This window comes from Hemicordylus capensis, chromosome 3, assembly GCF_027244095.1.
Source record: "Hemicordylus capensis ecotype Gifberg chromosome 3, rHemCap1.1.pri, whole genome shotgun sequence".
In the NCBI taxonomy this organism is placed as follows: domain Eukaryota; kingdom Metazoa; phylum Chordata; class Lepidosauria; order Squamata; family Cordylidae; genus Hemicordylus; species Hemicordylus capensis.
This window is the reverse complement of record NC_069659.1, coordinates 263,903,652-263,929,459: the sequence shown is the minus strand read 5'-3', so window position 1 is coordinate 263,929,459 and position 25,808 is coordinate 263,903,652. Positions and strand designations below refer to the sequence as shown.

Here is a 25,808-nt window from a genome sequence, read left to right as displayed (position 1 = left end):
AGTTCTTGAACTTATTTTCCATCCCTGGCCTCCTCCTTTTGTAAGCATATGATGACATTTGTCCCATATAGAGGTTGTGAAACGGTCCTCTTGAGTGTTCATTTGCTGGCCCAGATGGCAATTTAACATTTCTCCACTTCCACATTCCATCCAGGCAAATGAAGAAAAAAGTTACCGTGTGTGAAAATTAAGCAACAACAAAAAGTTATGCAAATACCCTCTCATTGGAGGTGTTGTGATAAAACCCTAGATTTTAATGTTACCTTTAGAATCCAATATTTTCCTTTTGGGTGATAGGCAATGATTCCATAGCAGGTTTAAGGTCTGAGACTTGATGACCACCAAGTGGACTTGTAGTGAGAGAGCAGCCACATCCATGTTTCCTGTTTGGTACTGCAGGGGAAAGGGACAATCCGCAAGGACTTTACCTCTCAGGTTCCCCATGGTGTGGCCTGGGCAGTATTAATTGGAATGTCCATGATGATATAATTCAACTTGAGGGACGTTCTCTGGCTGGATTGAGTCTGATTATTGCATGATCACTGACATATTTTTGCTGTTATTGCTATAGGGGTGTTTTCATCCTTTTGAATGTGGGATGGTCATGATGAGCTTTTAAAAGCTGATTTGCTTAATGGTTTGCAACTGGAGCAGGAGCTCATTTTATTTCTATGTGTGATATATGAACCCATGGCCTCTCCAGTCAAATTATGATAAAATGAGGTCAAATATTTACTGCTGATAATAGTGCATGTACTACTTTTCGTTATTTAGCACTATTTACTAAGTTCTTTGCTGTTTTTATTGCACATAAGCTCGTGACAACTCTCACACTATTGTTCCCTGTTTGTAGATGGAGTACTGAGACTTGGAAATGATATGCCAAAACCGTACAATGAAATCATGGTCTAGGTCTTCCAGATTCAAATCCCAGTCACTCCTAATTGGACCTCACTGTTGACACTCGTGCACTTTGCAGTAGTTTTTCATTTGTTTGAGTTATCCAGACATCTTTGATGAAGACTACACTTCCTCTTCAGGGATGTTGCATTTCCCAGTCAAACCACATCTATTGTTGTGGAGAGAATGCTGGTTTTCCCTTCATGAATGGGGTCATTGCACAAGTATCCCGGGAAGCCAACAAACAGTATTTGTGTCATCACCGATGGCAACTCTGTATGCTATGTTGTGACCCTAATACCGGCCAAACAGGGCTGTTGCACAGCAGCTGAGATTGACCAGACAAAGTGTGGAGAACATCTGGGTCTATTTTCATGCATCCCCTTCTTTCTCCCTGCCCTTCCTCCTCTTCTAAGCAGGTCTTCAACTCAAGCTTGAGGCTTGAATTGGAGATGCATTATGTGAACCTGACAAAGACCTTCTTATGATTAATCACTTCAGCTCTCCTACAAGTGTCTTATTTGCTCTGATGTGCGCAACACAGCCTTTCAAAAAGAAAGTGGGGTGGAACTTGGAAGCAGCTTTGCCATTCACAGCAGGGCTGTTCTGTTCTCTTACTGGTGCCCCTCAGCCCAGTGGATGTGTGGATGTGTTAATGTGCTGTTGCTTTTGTATGGGAGCTGAAAGATAATCCTGTGAAGGGGTGTATTGCCGGGGTGTGATTTGGAGTGAGCATTTGTACAAGTTTTAACAATGACTGAGAGGAGATGGCAATGGGCTTTCCTCAGGGTATACAAGTTGCATTCTGACTGTATTGCATACAGATTTGCAAAGCATTTCTTGTGGGCTACATAAGCAAACCCTCATTGCTAAATTTAGTATTAGTGGTAGTTGTGACTAAGGGGCCCCTTCAAGCATAATTTCCTACTCAGAACACACTTCTGTGTGGGGAAAATGTCTGAAAAACACATGTAGAATTTCATGTCTTCCTGACATATGAGTACTGCACACATGATCTTTTACTTAGGTTTTTCATTTTCTAAATGATGGCGTTTGTGCCTCCATTTATTGTATTACTGATGGTTTATATGAATTTGTTTTTATTGTTAGCTGCCAATAATCCTTTTGGAATAAGGTGGGATATAAATTATTAAAATAAATATCTGCTTTACTGTAGTAATACATTTAGAACCTATTAATTTAGAACACACTTTCAGAAATCCCACAAGGCAACATGCACTTGCACTGGTTTTTCTTTCTTTCTTTCCTATGGTGCAAGTGCTTTCCTTGTAGAAAATGCACAATGCTTGAGCAGCCGTCAGTATGGGGAGGAAATAATGCTGGGGTTAAATCAAGTTTTCTGCTCCATTGTTTTGTTTTTAGCTTACCCAAGATATGTGCTTTCCTGGAAAGGGAAATAGGACAGCAATACGTCGCTATTTTTCAGTCCCTTCGTTTACATGGCATCACTTCAAGTAAGTTGATTTTTTCCCCCTTTTCAGATGAGAAACATATGACTGAGTTTTGAAATGGAAGTGTAGCCCCAGATTTTGTGACTTCAGAAATCTAAATCTGTACTCTATGTACATTTGTTTGAGAGGTCTGTGCATAGACATAAATGCACATATATAACCAAAATCTTGCACACATATTTTCCCTGTGTGTTTACATTGATTTGGGGGGAAATATTCAAAAGACTCACCCCTTTTAAAAGAAGGTTAACTTTAGTGGTATTAGACACACACACACACACACACACACACACACACACACACACCCCTGGTGTGAAAATAAATCCAAACTAACTTTTTTCTAAATTGGGAGGAAAGCTCCTATGGACAACCTGTGGACAATCCCACTTCTTCTTGCAGATTATGTTAAAACAGTGAAAGGTTTCACCATGATATTTGATGAAAATACATGGAAGAAAACATTTTTTGATGAGGTGGGACATTCTTTAAAAGAATGTTTTTAATCACTTAGGGTGTTTTGTACTTTCCCCAGGACTACTACCACTGTGTAGGGATGGGCTCAAAATGCAATTCAGAAGCCAAATTACCCAGCCCTTTGAATGTGGAGGAGAGCAGGTCTATCCCTGTTCCTCCTCCACTCACAGCTATTGCTGTATTGGCAGCGCTTCTCCCAACTATCCATGTGCGCTGTCAGCACTTTCCCCCAGCTGCCCTTGCATAGTGCCAGCACATACATGGCCTCTGCCAGTATGACAATGCCAATGAGTGTAGGAGGAGCAGGGATAGACCTGTTCTCCTCTGCATCAAAGGGGCTGGGTGGGCCCTTGGTTTTAAGGGGATTGTGCTGTGATTCAGCATCCAAATTGTGTGTCAGCACACCCCTACCACTTTGTTTCATTATATACAAGCAAACAGCAGCAATTTGTATGCAATACAAAACAAACCAGTTTTGAATAATATATAATGAGTCTAATAGGATAGAATTGATGGTGGCAATGGTAAGCTTTAGGAACTAGCTAAACAATACACAGCCTGATCTAGGGAGTGTGATCTGCACATACAAACATTATTCCACACATAGAGCTCTCATCCAGATTGGGTGCTGTGCTCACAAAAGGGTGCAACACCCAAGTTCCATAAATAGGCAAGCTGTTACTCTTCTCCATGGGTCTGTAGCTAAGTGATAGAGCATCTGTTTTGCATGCAGGAGGTCCCAGGTTCAATCCCTGGCAGCTTTAGGTGGGTCTGGGAGAGACTCCTGCTTGAAACCTTGGAAAGCCTATGCCAGACAGTGTAGATAATACTGAGCGAGGTGGGCCATTGGTCTGATTCAGTATAAGGCAGCATCCTGTATTCCTTGCTTGACCAGGGCCAATGACCATTTCAGGCCCTTTTCTCCGGGCCAGGTACCAGGCCTCCTCCCCACTCCCTTCCACAAAAGGTTTGCCTGTGGTTTTTTTTTTAAATGAGGGATTTATTGGTGTCATTTAACTTCTCTACATCCATTTGTTTAAGATCTTTACTTTTCTGTCTACCTGATTTGGACGACAGCTAGCCACGGCAATAGGACATCTACGTATATGACTTGTACACAACTAATCATTGCCCTTTGGACATTTCCCCATCTCTGGGACTTAGTGTCAGTTCTCTGGGGACCAGAGGCCAAACTTATTTATACATGTCTTCTGGAGCCATTGATGTCTCAATGATGTCTCAATGGATCCCAAGGCTTTTGTCTATCTTGCCTACTGTCTCACTGCTTAGCTGTTCCTGTGAGGGCATAGAAAATGTCCACAGGAGCTCAGCTTGTACTTGTAGCTCTCTCTCCCTTTCAGTCTCTTTCTCTTTTAGCTTTCCATACATAGTGCAGAAAATGTACATCGTAGTGCCTTTCACACAGTTGGGCAGTCGAATGTTAAATAGTCACCGTTGTCATAATAATAAGCAAGTCATGGAAAGATCAAAGGCTTCTGAGGTCAGGCAACATTTCTGTCTTCCAGTGTCCTGGCCCTGGTCCAGACATAATTGCTTTTCTATTTCCCATTGCCTGAATCCAGAAATCATTGCATTGAGCAGCAGGCAACACACATGCTGCTTTGCAGAAGCAATGCATATGTGTTGCCTACTGCTAAAGAAAATGGCTGACAATCCAGAGCAGTCTAATGTGGGTGTGCTGAACAACCCCATGCTATACACACTCTCTCCAGAGTGTGGGTGGTCTTGTGCTCTTTGTCATGGACATGCTGTTGGACTCTGAGGAGGAGGAGGAGGCAGACATTGTGACAGCGGAGAAGTGAATGCAGCAATCTCAAAGGCAAAAGTTGCAGAGGCAAGCAGGACCAACTCACGGGACATTGAAAAAGAAAAAGAGCCTAGTATGACAGCTCCTGTGGAGGAGGCGTAGCCAATCTCAGCTGTAGAGAGGCGTCAGTCGAAGAGACAGGAGGAGATAAGGAGATGCATGCACAGAATGGCTCTACTAACAAGGAGAGCAGCTGAGTCAGGGACCCATGATTGAGAGCACATGGCTTCAGCCTATTTAAGATGGCTTCGCCTCAGCCGCATTGCTGGTAGCAACGTCATGCTTTGGTGAGCTACCCAGCTGTGTTCCTGCTTGTTTGACTGTGCTTTGACTCCGGACCGTTTAGACTCTGTTTGTGGAATTTGACGTGGACTTGGTTTGACTGACTGGATATTATAATGACTCAGACTGGCTGTGGTTTGGACATTGCTTACTGTTTGGCTCTGACATTCTCCTTTTGACCCTTTGCCTGTTTCACACTCCATTTGCTGATATATAGCTCTTGATTAGTCTGACAGGTTTACAACACTCTTGTGCAAGAATGGAAATATATTTTGGAGTTTCCTCGCACTCCCGAAGTGCTCCTTTAGACTGGGAACATGTCACTTACCATCAGAAATGGTTTTCTGGTCTAAAGGAGCACCTAGGGAGTGTGAGTGAGTGCCAAACAGTATTTGCACTCTTGAGCAAGAGTGCAGGACCACCCACATGTTGAAGTGAGCACTCGGCAGCACAGGGATAGCCTGTGTGCCTGCTTTAGGCTCCTCCGGATGTCAGCCAACATGTTTTGGATTTGGGCAATGGAAGATAGAAATGTTGCCTGACCTTATTTTGAAAACTCTTTTGGTCTTCCTAAGACTTACTATTACTATGATGACTATGGCCAGTTAGCATTAAATGGCCCCAACTGTGTGAAAGGCACCATTATGTGCATGCCTTTGGGAGGAGAAAAGAATAATGGAAGCTTATTGTCACAAGTCTACTAAAAGAAACCACATTTTTAAAAAAAACACCCTTGTTTATTCACCCACTTTGTCAGCTACATTTGTATTGGAACAATGGCTGCTTTCAATAACAAGCCTGTGTTACATTTACTTTTATCAACCGAATTAAATGCAGTGGCATCAGACAAAGCCATCTGTTGCCTCTAGACAGAGACAGAGCACTTTACTGTAAGCAAATAAAATTGAATTCTTCAGCGGTAGTAGCACAAATTCCTCATCATTATGTGAACATCTCAAAAAACAGGTTAACAGAAGACTTGGCCAAATGTTGTTAGACCTAATCCTTGGAATGTGCACTTGGCTTCCAGAAACAGATGGTAGGAATAACAGCAGAGCCACAAACTGGGTGAAAGCCTGACATCTCAACCCTAGATTTGGATTTTGTTGACAAAAGAGAGCCTTTGTTTGAAATTGTTTCATTTTGTTAAAATTATAAGCAGAAGCAGACTCTGGGAAGAAAGTATAAAGGGGAGCCAGCTGGGAGTGGTGAACTGACTCCATTCATGTTACCATAGCTAGGCAAGGGGCTAGAGAAGATACTTTTACACCTGCAGCAGAATTAGATGACAGAGATGACAAGGTGGGGCCTTTGTTTCTTAATGTTGCTCTACATTAAAAAAAAAAAAATCTCTGCAAACCGAAAATTAGCACAGCTATTTCTTTCCTGTGCTAGTTTATGACTTGCATTTTGCAGCAGCTGCACTGGTGAACACTAACTTTTTAACCAGTGTAATGCACCCATCCTGTCACTATGATGGGAAGGAGGTATAGCATTGTCAATGTGAGCATTGTATTTGCAAATGCATTGCATTACTGATGAGATGGTCACATTGGATTTTTGTTTAAAATGCTGCTGCTGCTAGTGCAGCTGCTGCAAAGCCCTCCAGACCATTGTCACTGCCCAGGTGAGCCCTAACTAAAGAGAACTTTCCTGATGCACCTCCGATCTGTGCAAAAACACCTTCTTTCAGAGGCCCTTGTGTCACTGCAAGTGCTTCTGGAGGAAGCCCATCTGTGGATTTGGAGGGCATCTGCAAGAGGCGACAAGAGTGACTTGCTCGGCCAAGTGACTCACTCTGGTAATTTCTTCTCGCCCTCCACATCTGCAAATGGGAGCTGTCTTCCACTCAAACTTAAGTCATCTTATGAGCCTCTGGGAGAAAGTTTCATTTTGTGGGAGAAGGCAGCAATCCTGCATCCTTGTTACCTGGAGTGCTATACCACTGTCACTCTAATGCAGCACTGGTCAGGGCCTCACAGACCTCCTGATAACTCTGGGTCAACCAGTGCCTGACTTGGGCCTGTACAAAGTCACAGTTACAATTCTGGTAATCTATTTGCATAAAAACCTATTGGAGTGTCCCCAAAGAGTGTCCCTGTAGCTTGTCACCTAAAAGCTAACAAGGAAGGAGTGAGGTGAACGCCCTAGGGAGGGAGGACCATGAAATATGATGTCCTACCTGCTGTCTGAAGTGGTATGGTCCATTTAGCTCCCTAAAGGCTCTTTCACCTTGCTCCCACCTTATTTTGCTGCATCTGATCAGGCAGAGGAAGAAAGAGAGAAAGATGAACACATACAATTGCACTTTGATCTGCAATTAGAGGCTAATTCCCTTCCTGCACTGCAGGTATGACTCAGTTGGGTGTGAAATGGGCCCATTTAATTACAGCTGAAGCAGCAGCAATTTGGTGCGTCCTTCCCTCTGTGGCAACAGCCTGCAGATGTTGGAAGTGGCACATGAGAGTGAGAAAGGGCTGAAGTCCTATTTCTCATGTCTCCTGCTTTGGCCCTTTCTCTCAATGCCCAAGTGGCATCTATAGCACAAAGCACTTTCCACTAGCTAGTCCCCTTTTGGACAGAGATAATCTGGCCACTGTGATCCATACCCCGGTAACCTCCAGTTAAGGAGACTACAATCCAGGAGAATGTCTAGGGACATGATTTGGGAATTTCTGCAGCTGAATAACTATAGTTGACCAATACTGAGGGTCAAACCATAAGTAACTTGGAAAGCACTGGTGGGCATCATGTTTCTATAGCTAATAGCAGTTGGGTGGGGAGTCCTGCGGATCAGGACTGCAAGGGAGGATTAGGGAAGCTTTAACCCTAACTCCTCCCCCCAGTCACAGGTACAATGCAGCTGCCATTTGCCCCAGGAAAAAGCTCTCATTGACAGCAGAGGAGCTTTCTTCAGAGCAAATAGCAGCTGAATGGAGGCCCCATCTAGACTGGGGCCATGGTGGGGGGTTAGGGTTAAAGATAGTCTTCTTGGTAGTGATTCTCCATCTCTGAAACTCTCTCCCCAAAAGGCTTGCCTGGTGCAGATTCTCTTGTCCTTTGGTGCCAGCCAGATGAAGACCTTATGTACTCAGGCCTTTTTATTTGTCTTTTAACCTATATTTAATGCTGCTTATATTTTATGTGGCTTCTTACTGTTTTATTAAAAGATGCAATTCGCATGTGTGGTGTGTGTAAGCAACTCAGGTAGGCCCATTGAAAACTGATGGACCAGATATAAACCAGAATAAATTGCAGGGAGTGGGGATCATTCTGGGAAAACTTCCCAGGATTGGGGTGGGGTGGGGTGGGCAGGGCAGTGGTCCCTCTAATGTTTTTAATCTCTGTGCAGAATGGATTTTGTTCTGGGTGGCAGTATCAAGGCAGTGTGTGCACACCTGCATTCAGAATGGGGCCTTCCTGATCCAACCTGAGTGGGATCTACATTGAACTGAGCAGACATCCAAAAACTTGTGAGCGTGCATATGTGCGCACACCTTAGAGGGAACAGTGGTGGTCGGGGTCATTCTTTCCAGGAGTTGGCTTGAGGCCAGAATTTTGGCACAGCTGAAGGGCAAGGCTGAAGACTACAGGAAAAAGAGAAGATGTAAGGGGAAAGAGGTGTTCTGGAGAAAGATGGGATAATTGATGAGGGTATCTGCTGCTCCAATTGGGCCAGCAGATAACTAGGAAAGGCTGCTGGTAGCTCCAAATGGGACCATACTGCAATGTGCTTACCTCTCCCTGTGAGGGAACAGGTTGTGACAGGTTAGGACCTACCAGCAGTCTGAGGTGATGCCTGCTTGTTTATTTCAACATTTTTATCCCCAGCTACCTCCCAGGAGCTCAGGCTATGTGTAAGGTTACATTGCCCACATAATAACCCTGTGTGAGGAACGTTAGGTTGCACAAAAGTGACCAGCCCATTGAGCTTTATAGCTGTGGTGGGGTTTGAACCCAGATCTCCCCAACCTGAGTTTGCTTTGCTGCTCTAACCACTATATAACACTGTTACACTTTCACCTAGTCTGGGATTTCAGAATGACTTCCCTCTCTATACTGGGCTCATGGATTTGTTAGGTATTGTTCATGGGACCCTTTAAAATCCCAGCTTATATGTCTGTGTCTTCTGTTTGAGTATTTCAAGCAAATAACCTTTCCATAAATTATTGCACCTTTTAGTCTTATTACTACCGTACAAGGCTTGTAACTGTATTACTGACAATATCAGCAGCTGCAATGTAATTGTTTTTCCTCTGATTTATACAAAGGTAATGCTTCCATTTCTTCTTCTGCTCTTCATTCCCTAAGGTAAGCACCTGGAGGAACTATGGGAGATTAACTTTCTTCCTCTACCATGGCTGACAAGAATTTTGTCCGATCATTACCATGCAGTGAGTAAGCAAATCGGTGTGTTTTAGTTCATTTTCACAGTTTTCATCTGTTATATTTTCCTAGTATGGATAGACATAATGATAGCATTTTGGATTCACACCCTTAAATCAGGAAACCCTGTCCTTAGCCCCAAATGTGTGGAGAAGGGTTGTGGAAACTCAGTGTAATAGGCACTTTGTGCATGCTCAGAAATATTGTTTCCTATCATTAATTCTCACGCTCAAAGCAGATACACAGCCTGGCTCAAATTGAGGTCTGTGATAATTACATTTCTTTCCTGTTTCAAGTATTTGGTGCAATTATTCTTCTAGATCCTGAAGCATGATAGAAGAGCATACATGGATACATTAACCTAATTTCTAACATTGTTTAATGAAAATACTGTTAATGAAAATGATGTTAATTGGACAATGGAGAATTTAAAACTTAATTTACCATGTTCAATTGCCTGTTTCAGAAGCATACTAATACCCAGTTTGTACACTAAAACATTTTATTCTAATTTGTCTTCTGCACAGATTTTTATAAAGCAAGTATTAAAAGGCCACTGATAAAATATTGTTTTTAAGAGCAGGCTGTTTTGATCTGATGTCACTCAGTGCCAATGGTAAATCAAATTCTGCTGGTCATTGAGACAGCACTCAAAACCTTGAGGCCTATGACAGAGTAATCCTCTTATGAGACTTTTAAAAAAATATATCTATATTTTTCTCATGTATATAGTGCAATCAGTGTAGATGACATGTTATAGAATACAGTGTACAGACTGGGAGAAACAGCCCAGCTTACCGGAGGGCGAATATATTATTAAGGTCCTGGGATGCCTTGGGGTGGGCAGGGCGGGAGTGTCTATTTCTTTCCCCAAGAGAGCCAGCTTCCCTTGTTCTTGAAGCTGGTGCCAGAAAGTCATGACTAAACAGAAGTTGGGAATATTTGCACTATATAAGAACACAAGAGCATCAGAAGAGACTTGCTGGATCAAGCCCAAGGCCTGTCTAGTCCAGCATACTGTTCCTCTCAGTGGCCCATGAGATTCCTCTGGGAAGCCCACAAGCAGGAGATGAAGTCATGCTCCCTCTTCTGCTCCCCTGAAACTGGTAATTCAGAGGCATCCTGCCTCTGTACCTGGAGGTACTGTATAGCCATCAAGAGTAGTAGCCATTAATAAGACTCCTCTCCATTAATTTGTCTAATCTAGGGGTTAGACCATTTCTTGTGGCTGGGGATGATGGGAGTTGCAGTTCAACAACAGCCGCAGAGCCAAGTTTGCCCACTCCTGGCTCTAATCTCTTTTTAAAGCTATCCTTTAAGAGCTAGCTAGCATATGAGCTAAGATGAAAGGTCAGAAGGGATCAGGTTTCCTGATTAACACTTGCTGCCAGTGATTCTCCTCACCAACAAGTATGGTCTCTCTGGATCCCACTACCTGGGCTTTTATCCAAGGGGAAAGATCTGGTCTCTCGGTACTCAGATCTAGCAAGGCAAAAGCTTGAAGACACAGCTGTTGAATCAGCAAAGGCTTGCTGCAAATGGAGGAGTGATGTAGGAGCCAGGAGCTCTGCCTCTTCTTGGAGCTCAGGGTGGCCTGATACAAAATCCGGTGCCAGTGCTGGTCCCTCCTTCCTCCTGCATAAGCCCCGTAGCAAACAGCAGATTTAAACCCAGTGAGGCTCTTCTCACAATCCATGAGAAGAGCCTCTAGGGGGTTGGCGGGGAGAGAGGGCTTAGCCCACTCTCCCAGCACACGAGCAGGGTGGCAGCCCTGGGAGGCCACAGTGGCCACCCACATGACTGCTGGCTCTGTCACGGAGCTGGTGGGTGCTGGGGAGTTCGGGGGCCACGCGGCCCCGGAAGCTCCAGCATGCCCTGTGCGAGAACACAGGGCATGCTGGAGAGACCCCCGACACAGGAGGCTGCTTTTGAACCTCCTGGTCAGGGGTCTCCTCGTGAATAGCCGCGGCGTGACAACTCATGATTTAAAAAACCGGGGTTTGTGGAGTGCCCGCTCTGCAAACCCGGTTTAAGGGGAGGGGTTGTTTGGTGGGTTAACCGCCTGGAGGCCACCCGGTGGTTCTCACAGTCAGGAGAAATCGGGCTAGGGTCCCCTAGTCTGATTTTGCCTGATCGTGGGAATAGCCTCAGTGTTTGTCTCAAAGCAAGCCCACGTGGGGGGAAGGAAAATGCTGATTCATTTCCTCCATGTTTGCTCAATGAAGGCTGTTCTTTTAAACTTACTGGTAGAAAATATGCTGCCATCACACCCTAATTACAGAGCTTAACCTCTCCCTGGATTTCGGCGATTGTCCAGGGAGACTCTCATTCTCTTTACCAAATGGAGAAGTATAAAAACCCTTCCACATGCTACCTACACATGATGAGAAAACCTGGTAGTGATTTGCTGAGCAATCAAACTTGAGACATGCTGCACCAGAGTAAAACCCCTTTTTCCGAGTTAAAAATCCACTCAGAGGCAGATAAAGTCCAAAGAACAAAAAGAGAAAAAACTTTATTCAAAATACTACAGACTGCTTCAGTCTGAGGCGTTCTCAGCTTTAAGTTACAGGTAAAAGGAACGCTCAGTAACTACACTAATACTTCAAAAAGCACCTTCAGATGATATTGGGGCAGCACACTTTAAAAATCATGGTTACCCAGTTGCATAGACCATGCATGCAAGAAAATACAAACAGCCCCCTTGAGAATTTACAGAGACTTTTGCAATGCCCTAGAAAAGCCAGAGACTCAGTTTTTCTTAGTTGGTTACGTTACAAATAAAAACACAATAAACCATTTGTAAGGATTTGCATTGCACAAAAAATGAAATTTAACGCTAACTAACTGCTCCCTCGCTAAATCCTTCAGAAGCCCAAACGCCCTGGCTTCCTTCCCCCTTGAAACTGACCTCAAACTCCAGGAGAGATTTCAAGCTTCCTGCAATCCTGTCTCTCAAGGATCTGCAGATGTCCTTCCATGAGAGAATTCTTAAGGCTAGCTGTTGGCCATGAGGCAGCCAGACTTCATGGCTAGTGCTCACTAAGCCTGCTCCTCATCCTCTCTCATCACCCTCCTGGCTCCTTCTGAGCACAAAGACCCCCTTTACTTCTGTCATAAATATGTTAGCTCAGCTAACCCAACAGGATTTACAACCCCCTTCAGTACTCCCCCTGTGAATTAACAGAAAGTAGCAGCGAAGCTGCATGAAGGAAAACAAAAGGCTCACAAAGAAAACAGTAAATGAATCAAGTCCCCTGAACTGAACTACGTACCCCCCTCTAACAATAACCGAGTAATAACTGAAAAGAAAAACAACAGAGCAAGGAATGAAAAAGAACAAAGGACACCAGAGCAAGGAATTAACGGAACAAGAACACAGAGCAGGAAAGAACAGAACAAGGGCAAACTGAAACTCGGAAAAGTTGAGAATTCAAAGTAGAACATCGTCCGCGGTCAGTGAAAGTTGCTAACAGCTTCAGTGGAAATCACAGACTGTTTGATATATGGCTCAAGAGAACTAGCAGCCAATGAGGCTTCCCTGAGTCAGCACTTAGGAACATAGGAAACTGCCATATACTGAGTCAGACCATTGATCTATCTAGCTCAGTATTGTCTTCACAGACTGGCAGCGGCTTTTCCAAGGTTGCAGGCAGGAATCTCTCTCAGCCCTATCTTGGAGAAGCCAGGGAGGGAACTTGAAATCTTCTGCTCTTCCCAGAGTGGCTTCATCCCCTGAGGGGAATATCTTGCAGTGCTCACATATCAAGTTTCCCATTCAGATGCAACCAGGGCAGACCCTGCTTAGCTATGGGGACAAGTCATGCTTGCTACCACAAGACTAGCTCTTCTCTCCTAGACCAGCTTCTGCTTCATCTATTGTGATCTCCTGCGCCTGCATATCTCCCACTGATCTTTCCTCTTGAGACGTCTTCTCAAGACAGGTGAAATCCCAGCCTCCTCCTGATCAGCCTGCTCCTGATCAGGATTCATGACTGGCAGCTGTTCTGATTCCTCAGCTCCAGAGTCTGTTCTTCCTGCCAAATCCTGTTGCTGTGCCTCTGAGCCCTCACTAGCAGGTGAATCCTCCCATTCCTCCTCTGACTCTTCTGAGTCAGAAGTCTGAGCTATGACAACTTCCTCCCGGCAGGCCCTCTAGGTCCTGGCCACCGTGTGAGGCTCCAAAAAGCCAGGTGAGTACATTGCCTCTGGTGCTGAAGTTTGAACTTGGCAGGCCTCTGCTCTTGGGGTCTTGGTGTGATGTAGGGGGTTCTAGGTTCCTTTGAGAGGAGAGCTGGTCTTGTGGTGGCAAGCATGACTTGTCCTCATAGTTAAGCACGGTCTGCCCTGGTTGTATATGAATGGGAGACTTGATGTGTGAGCACTGCAAGATATTCCCCTCGGGATGGAGCCGCCGCTCTGGGAAGAGCAGAAGGTTTCAAGTTCCATCCCTGGCTTCTCCAAGATAGGGCTGAGAGAGATTCCTGCCTGGAACCTTAGAGAAGCCACTGCCAGTCTGTGAAGACAATACTGAGCTAGATAGACCAATGGTCTGACTCAGTATATGGCAGTTTCCTATGTTTCCTAACAGGACAGGAGTCTTACTGAGGGACACTGGTTCCAAGAGCTTCAGGGCGTCTTCAAATCAACAAATGAAGGAAGGGAACAAGTTCTGACTGCTTAGAGTCTGTGGGATATAGTGGACCAGGGGTCTTGGCTGTGGAGTGCTCATCCTCCTCAGAAAGGGTCTCCTCTGGCTCAGTGTCTAGGTCAGGGTTTGTCAACGTGTGGGTCCCAGATGTAATTGGACTTCAGCTCCCATAATTCCCAACCAAAGACCACTGGGGCTGGGGATTATGGGAGTTGAAGTCTAATAACATCTGGGGACCCACACGTTGAGAAACCCTGGTCTAGGTGGTCCTGGCTTATGATACAGATATGAGAAACTATTAATGTTTACTCAAATTGCTACTTAGGAAACCTGAGATAATATAGAATAACTGGTGCTATAAAGACTAATGCATGAATGAGACAGGAGCAGGAATAGTTCACAATGTCTCTCCTGCTGTTTTATTAGAAATTTTACATTATTGAATATAGTGAATTCCACATAATGGAATATCTTTTCTTTTCCTTTCAGCTGGAGAATGGTGGAGACATGTCATTCCAGAGGGACTTTAACACTCAGGCAGTGAGATTTGGTCTGGTGCTTACACAGGTAGTTTAGGATTAAGATGTGAAGACTTGCAAAATGGACTGTGGGGGGTGGGCAGCACAATATGCCAGTAGCAGAGCTACTCACATCATCTACAACAGAAATATATTCCAGAGGTGTGTGTGGGTTAGGCTGTTCATGTGAAGTGCAAGAATTGCTCCCAGTCCTGACGCTTCTGCCCCGCCTAACCCGATGTTTTACCCTGGCCTTTTACCCCAGCCTTTAGCAAGTGCACCACTAACCCCGGCTCAGGGGTCATGTGTGTGCTTGGGCTGCAGGCAGCCCATGCACACACGGAGCTGGGCAGCAAGAGTGCCTGGCTGAGGAAGGGTCCCTCAAAGTACCACACTCCTGACATGGTGCATTGAGGGATGCCGGAGGGATTGCCATGGCATTGCTCATGTGCTTCCACAGGCGGCAGAGTGAACTGGGGAGGGTGATCATGTGTGTGGAGGCAGGCAGGAGTTTGCCTCCCCACCCGCCCTCCCCAGAGAGGACACATAGACAACTTCACTGTCAGGTATGTGCTATGGGGAAAACTGTGGCAAGAATGACTGGAGAACAGAATTAATAGCTACATAGGAAGACTTGCAAACAAAACCAGTTTTAATCCATCTTAATCCTTCTCCTAGCAAGTCACAAATCAAAATATTCTCACTGGTCAATTCCAGAACATGCAGGTGATATGAAGGGTTGACATAGGTTATGGAAGAGGTGGATCTGATAACATAAAAGTGATTAAGAGGGGTAGTATTTGCAGCATTGTCATGGGACCAGACAAGGACTTGTGAGTACTTCTGCTCACCAGAAATAAGGTGGGGCATATGGGCATATGTGGGGTGGTATCAGCACTGGGTGGGTGGGGCCATTGAGGGGGGCAGGACGGCTCATTGCCTTTCACTTCAAGCAAAGAATGGCAATGGGTGTGGGCTGCTTCCAGTGAAGGAAGAAAATCCCAGCAAATTTCAGGCTCATCACTACACTACAGAAAAATGAAGGTTTGTTTTAATCTTTTAACAAAGCAATACCCCCAAAAATTAGTTTTGAGAACACTTTAAGTGGGTAGACATCTTTGTGAATTCCGGGCACAATTTAGTCAACGACAAGCACTAAAATCCCACCTATTTTAATGGAAAAGTTTGGTACATTCTCATTTCTCTAATTGAAATGAATGTAATGTTAAAAATGCTTAACTTTGGCTGGATGGTGTCCTTGGTTTCATACTGCAACGAAGAAAATTTCTTAAAATGTGTTTGGATGCACATTTACAATAGTTTACAAGCTATTTGGAGTTACAGGCTATTTACAAAGTATAAGGAACTTATTCACAGATTTTCAAGACGAAAGTGGCGGTATGTTAAAATGTGTTGTTTGGCTCTGCATGCTTGTTATTTATATTGATAACATAAATCTCAGAAATTTGGGGCCAGATCAGTACCACATAAGCCTCCCCCCTGCTATGATCCATGTTAGGACTGTGTTCTCTGCCCTCCCTCATGGCTGATATTTTAGTATAACATATAGTATGACTTTCAGTTGGCAGCTTATTTTATTGTTTGTCTTTTTATGGTGGTTGTTTTTTGGAGTGTTACCGTTTTTATTGTTTAACTGATTTTAAAGTTTTAAATATGATTTTTATGGAATTTTATTGTATTTTAACTTTTATAAATGGCCTTGGGATGCCTTACGAAAGGCAGTATTACAAACTGAATAAATAAACAAACTGTATGTTAAAAGCTTTCCTCCACTATATGTGTACATTTCAATGTCCTATTGTATTTCTTAAAATGAAAACATAATTTCAAATAAGAATTGTTGCCCTGATAAAACTGGCAAAATACTTGATGAATTATTTCTTCCTATTAAGAGATCCTTTGCTGATATTTTTGCTGACATAGTTTTGAGATTAGCTAGTAAAACTGTCTTTTTAAAAAATCTGCTGCTCACTTCAGGAGCCAAGATACCATGCAGAAATAATTTCCATATATGGATTCTTCTTTGAGATAAAAGCAGTAAGACATGAAACTTCAGCATACAGTTTTTACATGCAGGTAAGAAAAGCATTTCTATGATGATTTTATTTAAAACCACACTAATAGAAGCCCAGTTTGAATGTATACCAAAAATGAGGAAAGGTACCATCAAGTCCAGGAGAATGCCAATATGGCTAATAAGTCAAGTCAAGGAAACTATAAAAGGAAGAAGACTTACTTTGGAAAATAGAAATTCTGCCCAAATGAAGAGAACAGAAAAGAATGCAAACTCTGGCAAAATAAATGCAAGGAGACAATAAGGGATACGAAAAGAGAGTCTGAGGAACATTTAGCTAAAAGCATCAAGGGGAAAACTTGTTTAAATATATCAGAAGCAGGAAATTTGCCAGGGAGGCAGTTGGACGTTAGATGACGAGGGAGTGAAAGAGATTATTAAGGGGTCTTATGGAGATTGCAGAGAAGCTGCATGAGTTCATCACCAGGGCCTAGGGATGTGCATAGAACCGTTCGGCCCTCCATTCTAGGAGCACCGAACCGGTTCCATCAACCGGTGTTCAAGCTGGTTTGGAGGGTGGGAAGTTCTTTAAGGGGCAGGGGAGGCGCTGCCTACATGCCAGTTCCCGCCCCGCTGCTTCCCCCCCACTGGCTCTCTTGCAAAAAGTGGGCACATGGGACTGTAGCATGCCTCCCTGCAGCCCAGGTCAGTGTCGCCACATAAATGGCCAACTTGCTGCTTATGTGCCATGCTCATGCGCATCAGCTATTTGCGTGGCGATGCTGACCAGGGTGGCAGGGAAGCACACTACAGTATGGGGGCCCACTTTTTGCAAAAGCACTGGTAGGGGGGGCTGGCAGATAAACAGCACCTCCCCTGCCCCTTAAAGAACCCCCCTTGCCCCACTGGGAATGCACAGAACCGGTTCTGTGCACATCCCTAGCATCCACCTTAAGAGACCTTAAAGACCTCAAATGTGAAATTGCTGATTTCCTTGCAAAAATATGTAATTTATCCCTGCAGTCAGAGGAGAAGCTGGACTTTGGTAGCAAGCATGAATTGTCCCCTTTGCTAAGCAGGGTCTGCCTTGGTTTGAATTTGAATGGGAGACAACATGTGTAAGCACTGTAAGATATTCCCCTCAGGGGAGGGGGTCACTCTGGGAAGAGCATTTGCAAGCTTGCATGCACAAGGTTCCAAGTTCTCTCCCTGGCATCTCCAGATAGGTCTGAAAGAGACACCTGCCTGTAACTTTGAAGAAGCTGCTGCCAATATAGACAATACTGAGCTAGACTGGACGAATGGTCTGACTCAGTAGAAGGCAGCTTACTATCTTTCTATGACTGGAAAGTAACCAATATAAAACCAGTTTTCAAAAAGGGATCCAGGGGGGATCCAGGAAATTACAGGCCAGCTAGCTTCACATCTGTTCTAGACAAAGTGATGGAAAGCATACTTAAGGATAACATTGTTAAACATATAGAAGAACTGGCCCTGTTGAAGGAGAACCAGCATGGCTTCTGCAAAGGTCAATCTTGCCTTACCAACCTTTTGGAGTTCTTTGAGATAGTCAACAGGGATGTACAGGTGAAACTCGGAAAATTAGAATATCGTGCAAAAGTCCATTAATTTCAGTAATGCAAATTAAAAGGTGAAACTGATATATGAGACACACGCATTACATGCAAAGTGAGATAAATCAAGCCTTAATTTGTTATAATTGTGATGATCATGGCGTACAGCTCATGAAAACCCCAAATCCACAATCTCAGAAAATTAGAATATTACATGGAACCAAGAAGACAAGGATTGAAGAATAGAACAATATCGGACCTCTGAAAAGTATACGGTGTACTGTGCTTGATTGGCCAGCAAACTCGCCTGATCTGACCCCATAGAGAATCTATGGGGCATTGCCAAGAGAAGGTTGAGAGACATGAGACCAAACAATGCAGAATTGCTGAAAGCCGCTAATGAAGCATCCTGGTCTTCCATAATACCTCATCAGTGCCACAGGCTGATAGCATCCATGCCACGCCGCATTGAGGCAGTAATTGCTGCAAAAGGGGCCCAAACCAAGTACTGAATACATATGCATGCTTATACTTTTCAGAGGTCCGATATTGTTCTATTCTTCAATCCTTGTCTTCTTGGTTCCATGTAATATTCTAATTTTCTGAGATTGTGGATTTGGGGTTTTCATGAGCTGTACGCCATGATCATCACAATTATAACAAATTAAGGCTTGATTTATCTCGCTTTGCATGTAATGCGTCTGTCTCATATATCAGTTTCACCTTTTAATTTGCATTACTGAAATTAATGGACTTTTGCACAATATTCTAATTTTCCGAGTTTCACCTGTAGATAAAGGTGATCCAGTTGTCATATTATACTTGGACTTCAAAAAAGCTTTTGACAAAGTTCCTCATTAAATGCTCTTGGGCAAGCTTAGCAGTCATGGGATAAAAGGACAGGTTCATGTGTGGATTGGTACCTGGCTGAAGGACAGGGAACAGAGGGTAGGAATAAATGAACAGTTCTCTAAATGGAGGGAAGTAAGAAGTGGGGTCCCCCAGGGATCTGTACTGGGACCAGTGCTCTTGAACTTTCTTTTCTTTTCTTTTACATTTATATTCCACTCTTCCTCCAAGGAGCCCAGAGCAGTATACATAGTTAAGTTTCTCCTCACAACAACCCTGTGAAGTTATTTAGGCTGAGAGAGAAGTGACTGGCTCAGAGTCACCCAGCAAGTATCATGGCTGGATGGGGATTTGAACTCAGGTCTCCCCGGTCCTAGTCCAGCACTCTAACCACCACAATGCTCTAGAAGTTGGGGTAAGCAGTGACGTGGCCGAATTTGCAGATGACACTAAACTATTTAGGGTAGTGAAATCCACAACAGATTGTGAGGAGCTGTGAGATCCAAAATGATCTCTACAAACTGGGTGAGTGTGCAATAAAATGGCAAATGTGGTTCAGAGTTACACAGTGTGAAGTGATACATATTGGGGCAAAAAAGCCCCTAACTTCACATATATGCTGATGGAATCTGAGATGTCGGTGACTGATTAGGATTTATTTTGGGATTGTAGTGGACAGCTCATTGAAATTGTTGACTGTGAAAAAGGCAAATTACATGCTAGGGATCATTAGGAAAGGGAATGAAAATAAAACTGCTAATAACATAATGCCTTTATGAAAATCTATGGTGTGGCCACATTTGGAGTTCTGCGTACAGTTCTGGTCACCATATCTCCATCCCATATCTCCATGGTACAGTTCTGATCACCAGGAACATTATAGAACTGGAAACAGTACAGAAGAGAACAACCAAGATGATCAGGGGCCTAGAGCACCTTCCTTACGAGGCAAGGCTACAACGCCTGGGGCTTTTTAGTTTAGAAAAGACGACTGAGGAGAGACATGATAGAGGCCTATAAAATCATGCATGGTCTAGAGAGAGTGGATAGCGAAACATTTTTCTCCCTCTCTCACAATACTAGAACCAGAGTTCCACCCATGAAACGGATTGCCAGGAAATCAAGGACCGACAAAAGGAAGCACTTTTCCACACAGCACATAATTAATCAATGGAATTATCTGCCACAGGTGTGGTGATGGCCACCAGCCTGGATGGCTTCAAAAAGGTCTTAGACAAATTCATGGAGGATAGGTCTATCAATGGCTACTAGTCTTGAGCTGTGTGTCTTTAAGAGGGGGTATGTGCGCGCCAGCAGCAAAGATGAGCATGCGCGCCACGAAGGGCGCATGCAGCTCTTTCTAGTTTTACTCTTTTCAGACAACAACGGGGGCAGGGGCAGCAGGGAGGAACTCTGCCGCCCTAGGAATGCTTTTAGAAACACCAGCGCCGGAGGGGGAAGAGCGGTGGGGGGGATAAGTACTACCCCCCCTTAAAGACACACTCCCCCCAGTGCCGGACCACGCTTCTGTGGTTCCGTGCACATCCCTATCTCTCTCCCCCCTTGTTCATTATGTAGCTCGTAGTTAGGATAGGTCTTTCCTATCTCAAATGTACTTAACCTAATAAATCCTATTTACTTTATATTGCACTACAATCTTGATGCTTGTTCTTGACTAACTGCAACAATAAGGCTCTGCACTACTTTGTAACTGGAGTGGGCAGCTTCCTCTTGGTGTTTTGCTAAACAATTGCAAATTACAACAATCTGGGGTAAAGTAGACTGGACCTTGCTTTCCCCCCAATCCATGTGAATAGCCCCAGTATGTAGTGAATGCAGCACGGTGTGAATGTATCAAATCATTTTCAAGCTGCAGGGAGAAGAAAGGGTTAAGCAAAGCTACACACTGCAAATGGCAAGTTACCACATGGAAGACTATGCCACTGGCATTTTTGGCTGTAAGGAAGAGGAGCTACTGATGTCTGACTCATTCAATAGCTATATGTTTCTCTAGGCCAGACCTGCTCTTGTGGAACTCCTATTCATATCAATAGGGCTTAGACCGGACAACTTTCTGGTGAATTCTCTCCTTTGTTTGTAATCACTCAGCATTAGAGCATGTCTAGAAGCCTCTAATCTTTCAGATTAGATGTGCTATTTTAGCAGTTCTGAACTGTGCAGATCAGATATATGATGTATTTTACCTGCAACTGGTTCCTTGTTCCTCTGGGTGATGATCCTTGGGTTTATATATGAGATGCTGGCTCCTCCTGATCACCAGACTTCCTGGCTAGAAGACTTCTGTACCCCTGTGTGGTCTTGATGAGCCTGAAGTCCCTCCTCACTTCTGTCCAGGGGAGCAACAGCAAGAGAGAGGGTGTGCCCTCACCTCTTGCCTATGGGCTCCTCAGAGGCATCAGGTGGGCCACTGTGTGAAACAGAATAATGGACTAGATAGGCCTTGGGCTTGGTCGAGCAGGGCTGTTCTTATGTTCTTAACTGTCCTGGTGGCACAGCAGGGAGATAATGTAAGACTGCAAGGCAGGGGCAGTCCTAGACATTTTTGCTGCCCAAGGAAAAGGACAATATGATGCTCACCAGCCTGCAGGCAGCAGGTGCTTAGCATTCTCAGACCATGCTGCCAAGGCAGTGGCCATGCCATGTGCAGAGGCATATCTAGGGAAAATAGTGCCTAGGGCAAGCACTGAAATTGCACCCATGTCCCAACATCTGACACCCATCTTTCAGCTAACTTTACCATAATATCAGCTCAAAAAAACAAGTCAAGCTCTTAATCTTTTAATATTTCAAAAACTATTTAGCAGTGGACGTAGCCAGACCAAAAAATGCTGGAAAACTACAAATTTCAGTATGCTGGGGCTCATGAAATACCCAAATACTATGTGGAGGTGTACTTAGAAAACTAAACAGAAGTGCCTGTCTAATTCTCTACTATGCATTGTAGCATCACTATTACATAAGTTTTAAAAATCAATGGAGAATTTGACTTTTCCCAGATACTCTGAAAATAATTAAGGGATATGTGGAGTAAACTGTGTCACTGCTTGGAATATATTCTAGTATTTCAGAAAGACAGTTAAAATGAGAGAAAGAGAGCAAGAAACTCCCAGTGGGCCTTAATGGTGACAGGGGCTTTCCTAGTTTATGTTAGGTGGGAGGAAGAGGGGAAAGAAAGGGTGTACCACAGCAGGGTGAGGAGGGACAAATTATCATCGTGCCCGAGTGGGGTGAGGAAGGGCAGTGGCAGGGAGGCTTCTGGGGTGGTGCCAATGGTGGTGGACAGTGCTTGCTGTCCCTCTGCCCCATATCATGTCCACACCTGAGATGACCACCTCACCTTGCCTCATGAAAGGACCACATCTGCTGCCAGGCCTCCTGGAGTCATTCTCATTGTGTTACGTGCCAAGAATAATGTGCTGAAAGTGAATTGGTGGGAAGGCTTCTGTGTTAGTTTTATCTTCCAGTTTTTCTTTCCCCCGTCATATTCCTGCCTCCTCCCTTTTTCCCTTCTCTTGCCAGCCCTTGTCAAATTAATCTCACTTCCACAAATGGGTGATTATTAAAATCACAACAAACTATGCAATTTAAGCCACAATAGCCTATCATGAACACAGGATTTCCTTGGTGCAGAATTTTGAGTAACTGATTCAAACAGCACATGAGCTTTGACGAGATCACTGAATTCAGCTTCATGTCCTTTCAGAGAGTCAAACATGCAGATCCAATTATATCTTTTTTTACTGCTGAACGCAGCCCTGTCAGCTTAAAGCAGGAGCGTGAAGTAAAGTATGAAATAAAAGCGCAGTGCCAGATAGATGGGAAGTGGCACGAGTTCACTACTGGGAGACTTACTCAAAGGTTTGGAGTTACAAAACCTGCCTGCAAAAGCAAGGTAAGGAAACAATGAAATCCTGGATTGTTTTATTTGCTTGCAAGAGGGCACAGTATAGGGAAAGTCCAAGGTGTGGCGACTTCTGAAGCGCTCGGGCTACACAAGTGTAGTTTCTGGGTATCTTAAGAAAGATATAAGACTGGAGACTTGCTTACATGACCAGTTTATTCAGGAAAGCTGTATAAGCCAAACAAAAAGCGAATCCATGCCTTGGGTTCTGTGTTTAATGAACAGCGAAAAATCTGGGCTATTATCTTTCTGTGCAAGCTGGAGACTTGGGGCAAACTGCACATGATGCTGGAAGCATCCGTCTGCTTCTGCCTGCCTTTAAAACAAAAATGTGGTGGGGGCCTGACCCTAGCACTAGGGGAGGGGATTAACCTTCCCCCCTCGTGGTGCAATCCTGATGAAAATGTCCCTAAAGCTGCTCTTTTTCCCTGAAGGAAAGCTGCCATTGGCACTAATAGTGACTTCCCTCCTGGGGCAAAGAGGGACTTGGGGAGCAATTATCATGGGTACCTTCGCTAAGAGGGAAAGGGTTAATCACACACTGCAGTTTCACTCCCACTGCACTCTCAGTCTGGATCTGGGCCCTCATGGCTGCTATTATTTTTAAAGAACACATGCGCAGCGACACTTAGCATCTCATGTAGGCCGTTGTACTGTGTGTGTTTTGGTTATGATCGATCTTCATGTCACGCTGGACACAGAGCTGCTGGCACGAGGACATCTGTGTGTCCAGTTCTCCTTGTTTCCTTTGTTCTGTTGAGGAGCACTTATTTCATCTGTGTTTTCCTGACCCCAATAGCAGCATCCAAAGATGGGGAGGGAAAGGGGAATGTACAATGTGATGACTTTATGACATGTGATAAATTACCCTCTATGTTACAGGACAATTTGACCAATCTCTGAGGCAGCCCCACAATGAGTGTAATGCATACTTCAGTCTCCATGAGAGAGCAAACAATTAAACCAGACCCTCTCCAGGAACTCACCTCCTCCTTTTACTTTTAACAGAGATTCAGATGACTGTTTCACATGCTTGAGCCTAGTGCTAACACCCTTTGCTATCCGGGGTTTTCAAATAGCTGTGGATGGGTTTTAATGCTGTGCTTATCCATACTATTAGGGATCACAGAAGACCTGTCTTCCCTTCCATCTACAAGTGCTGTGGTCTGTGCTTTGGCTACTATGTGGCTCCCCAGCATCTGAATTTACCCTCCGAAGCCAGAGGCTCAGTTGTAGTCCTAGACATTTTGAGGACTAAGTTTTGGTAGAACAAGAGAAAGCTGGATATCTGACATTATTAGGCACAGCTCCAAGGACACTCTATTTATTTTATTATTTATACACACCACTTCTTTATTTGTTTTACAAAGTAATCCCATTTTACTTTTGATTTACTGATTACATAGACAGAAACCTGTGTGCTAACTCCTCCTTCTTTCTCAATTCAGGTCTTGAAAGCGTACATACCGTCTGTCCCCATCTATGTGACATATTCTCTTCTTTTCCCATCCTCCATGGGATAAAAGACAACAAGCAATTTGGTCTCATCCCTTGAAGAACTTGTTTTGGCACTGGACAAGAAGAACTAGCAGAGTGAGCAGCACATACTTAAGGGCTTGAGCTGCTCAGGCAGGTGACAACATTTGCCATGACATGAAAATAAATGGCACCCTTTCCTCATTCTGGGCTCATGTGGACCTGAATCTCATCAGATCGCTTTTGTTTCCTGTGGCTAACTCCGCAGATGGTTTATACTTTTGTAGAAAGTGGTTACAATACAAATCTAGTTCTTTCTAGCAAACAGAGGACATGATATATCCCCCCTGCCCAACATGTGAAGAATTGTGTGCTTTCAACAGGGGCTCCCCTGGGCCTTATAGGAAGCTATCTCCCCCGCCCCCTCCACCAGCTAACCTTCAACCAGTTGTCCAGTAGTGTGCCTGGCCATTACTGATAAGGAGATACACTTAACATGTCTCCCCATAACAGCTTGAGGGGAATTGTAAAACTGCATAAAATATGTAAATAACGCCCTTCCCACTAAAGTTGAACAAACAAACAAACAAACAAATAAATAAATAAAGTCCCATTGACCTAAAGTCCAATTTATACCATTTAAGCAATCAAGCACAGGTGGACTTAAAAATATGTGGAAATGTGGAATGCTTGCCGAAATCTCAGAAGTGGCTCTGTAGGATTTCTAGTCAGGGGACAGGCCTTCAGGGCCCTGAATAGCCTTTTGGTCCTCTCAACGGCTAGTAGAAGTGGAATAGACTATGCCAAATAAGAAAATGTGCATAGCCTGCACAATTTACACAAGCTGTAGAATCTGGCTGTTCTTAGTGCAGCTCGTTGATTTGTTTGGATACACATGCCCCTATGATCAATAACTGACCTCAAATTAATTGAGGGTCATTACATGTGAACCACACAGAGACTTGCGTTTTGGGTGGTATACAAATATGTTAAATAAATAAATAAAGTGCTCCTCTTTTACCGGATATTTTGACCTGTAAGTTCGTTTTGTCAAGTAAAGAAACTGGAATGTCAATAGCAGTGGGGTGACTCTAGGGAGGGCTTTAAAAGATGCCCTTGGGTGGACCTCAGCCATCCATTGATTCCCTCTTTTTTGTGTACTTGGTTCCAATACCAGAAGTGAGCTGGGAAGGAAGAAAAGTACCAGAGACAATGGGCTGTGTGGAGGGATGACAGACCCCTGTCCTGCACATTCCTTTTACATTCCTTTAAAGTGAGATCCTCCACCCCCTGCTTTATATATGAATGGTGAAAACATGTAAAAAGCAACATGTGCTTACTGTTGTCACATATATTCTGGTATTATTTTCTGCTCTGTAGTTTTTTCAGTTTGGCCCTCCAGCACTTCTGTAGTAGAATCATTCAAGAACAGTATGGTGGT

The 25,808-nt window shown here is 44.0% G+C and overlaps 1 protein-coding gene across 3 annotated transcripts in view; it reads left to right on the top strand.

The window, feature by feature from the left end:
- BTBD16 (BTB domain containing 16) overlaps nt 1-24,571 on the top strand; it is a 58,365-nt gene extending 33,794 nt beyond the window's left edge. For all 3 annotated transcript variants that reach the window (XM_053305236.1, XM_053305234.1, XM_053305235.1), the window contains 6 exons: nt 2,284-2,375; nt 9,268-9,350; nt 14,483-14,560; nt 16,510-16,608; nt 22,694-22,882; nt 24,340-24,571. In XM_053305236.1, coding sequence (XP_053161211.1) covers nt 2,284-2,375; nt 9,268-9,350; nt 14,483-14,560; nt 16,510-16,608; nt 22,694-22,882; nt 24,340-24,414 — 616 coding nt within the window. In that variant the 3' untranslated portion in view covers nt 24,415-24,571. The remainder of the gene's footprint in view (nt 1-2,283; nt 2,376-9,267; nt 9,351-14,482; nt 14,561-16,509; nt 16,609-22,693; nt 22,883-24,339) is intronic.
- The last annotated feature ends 1,237 nt before the right edge of the window (nt 24,572-25,808 follow it).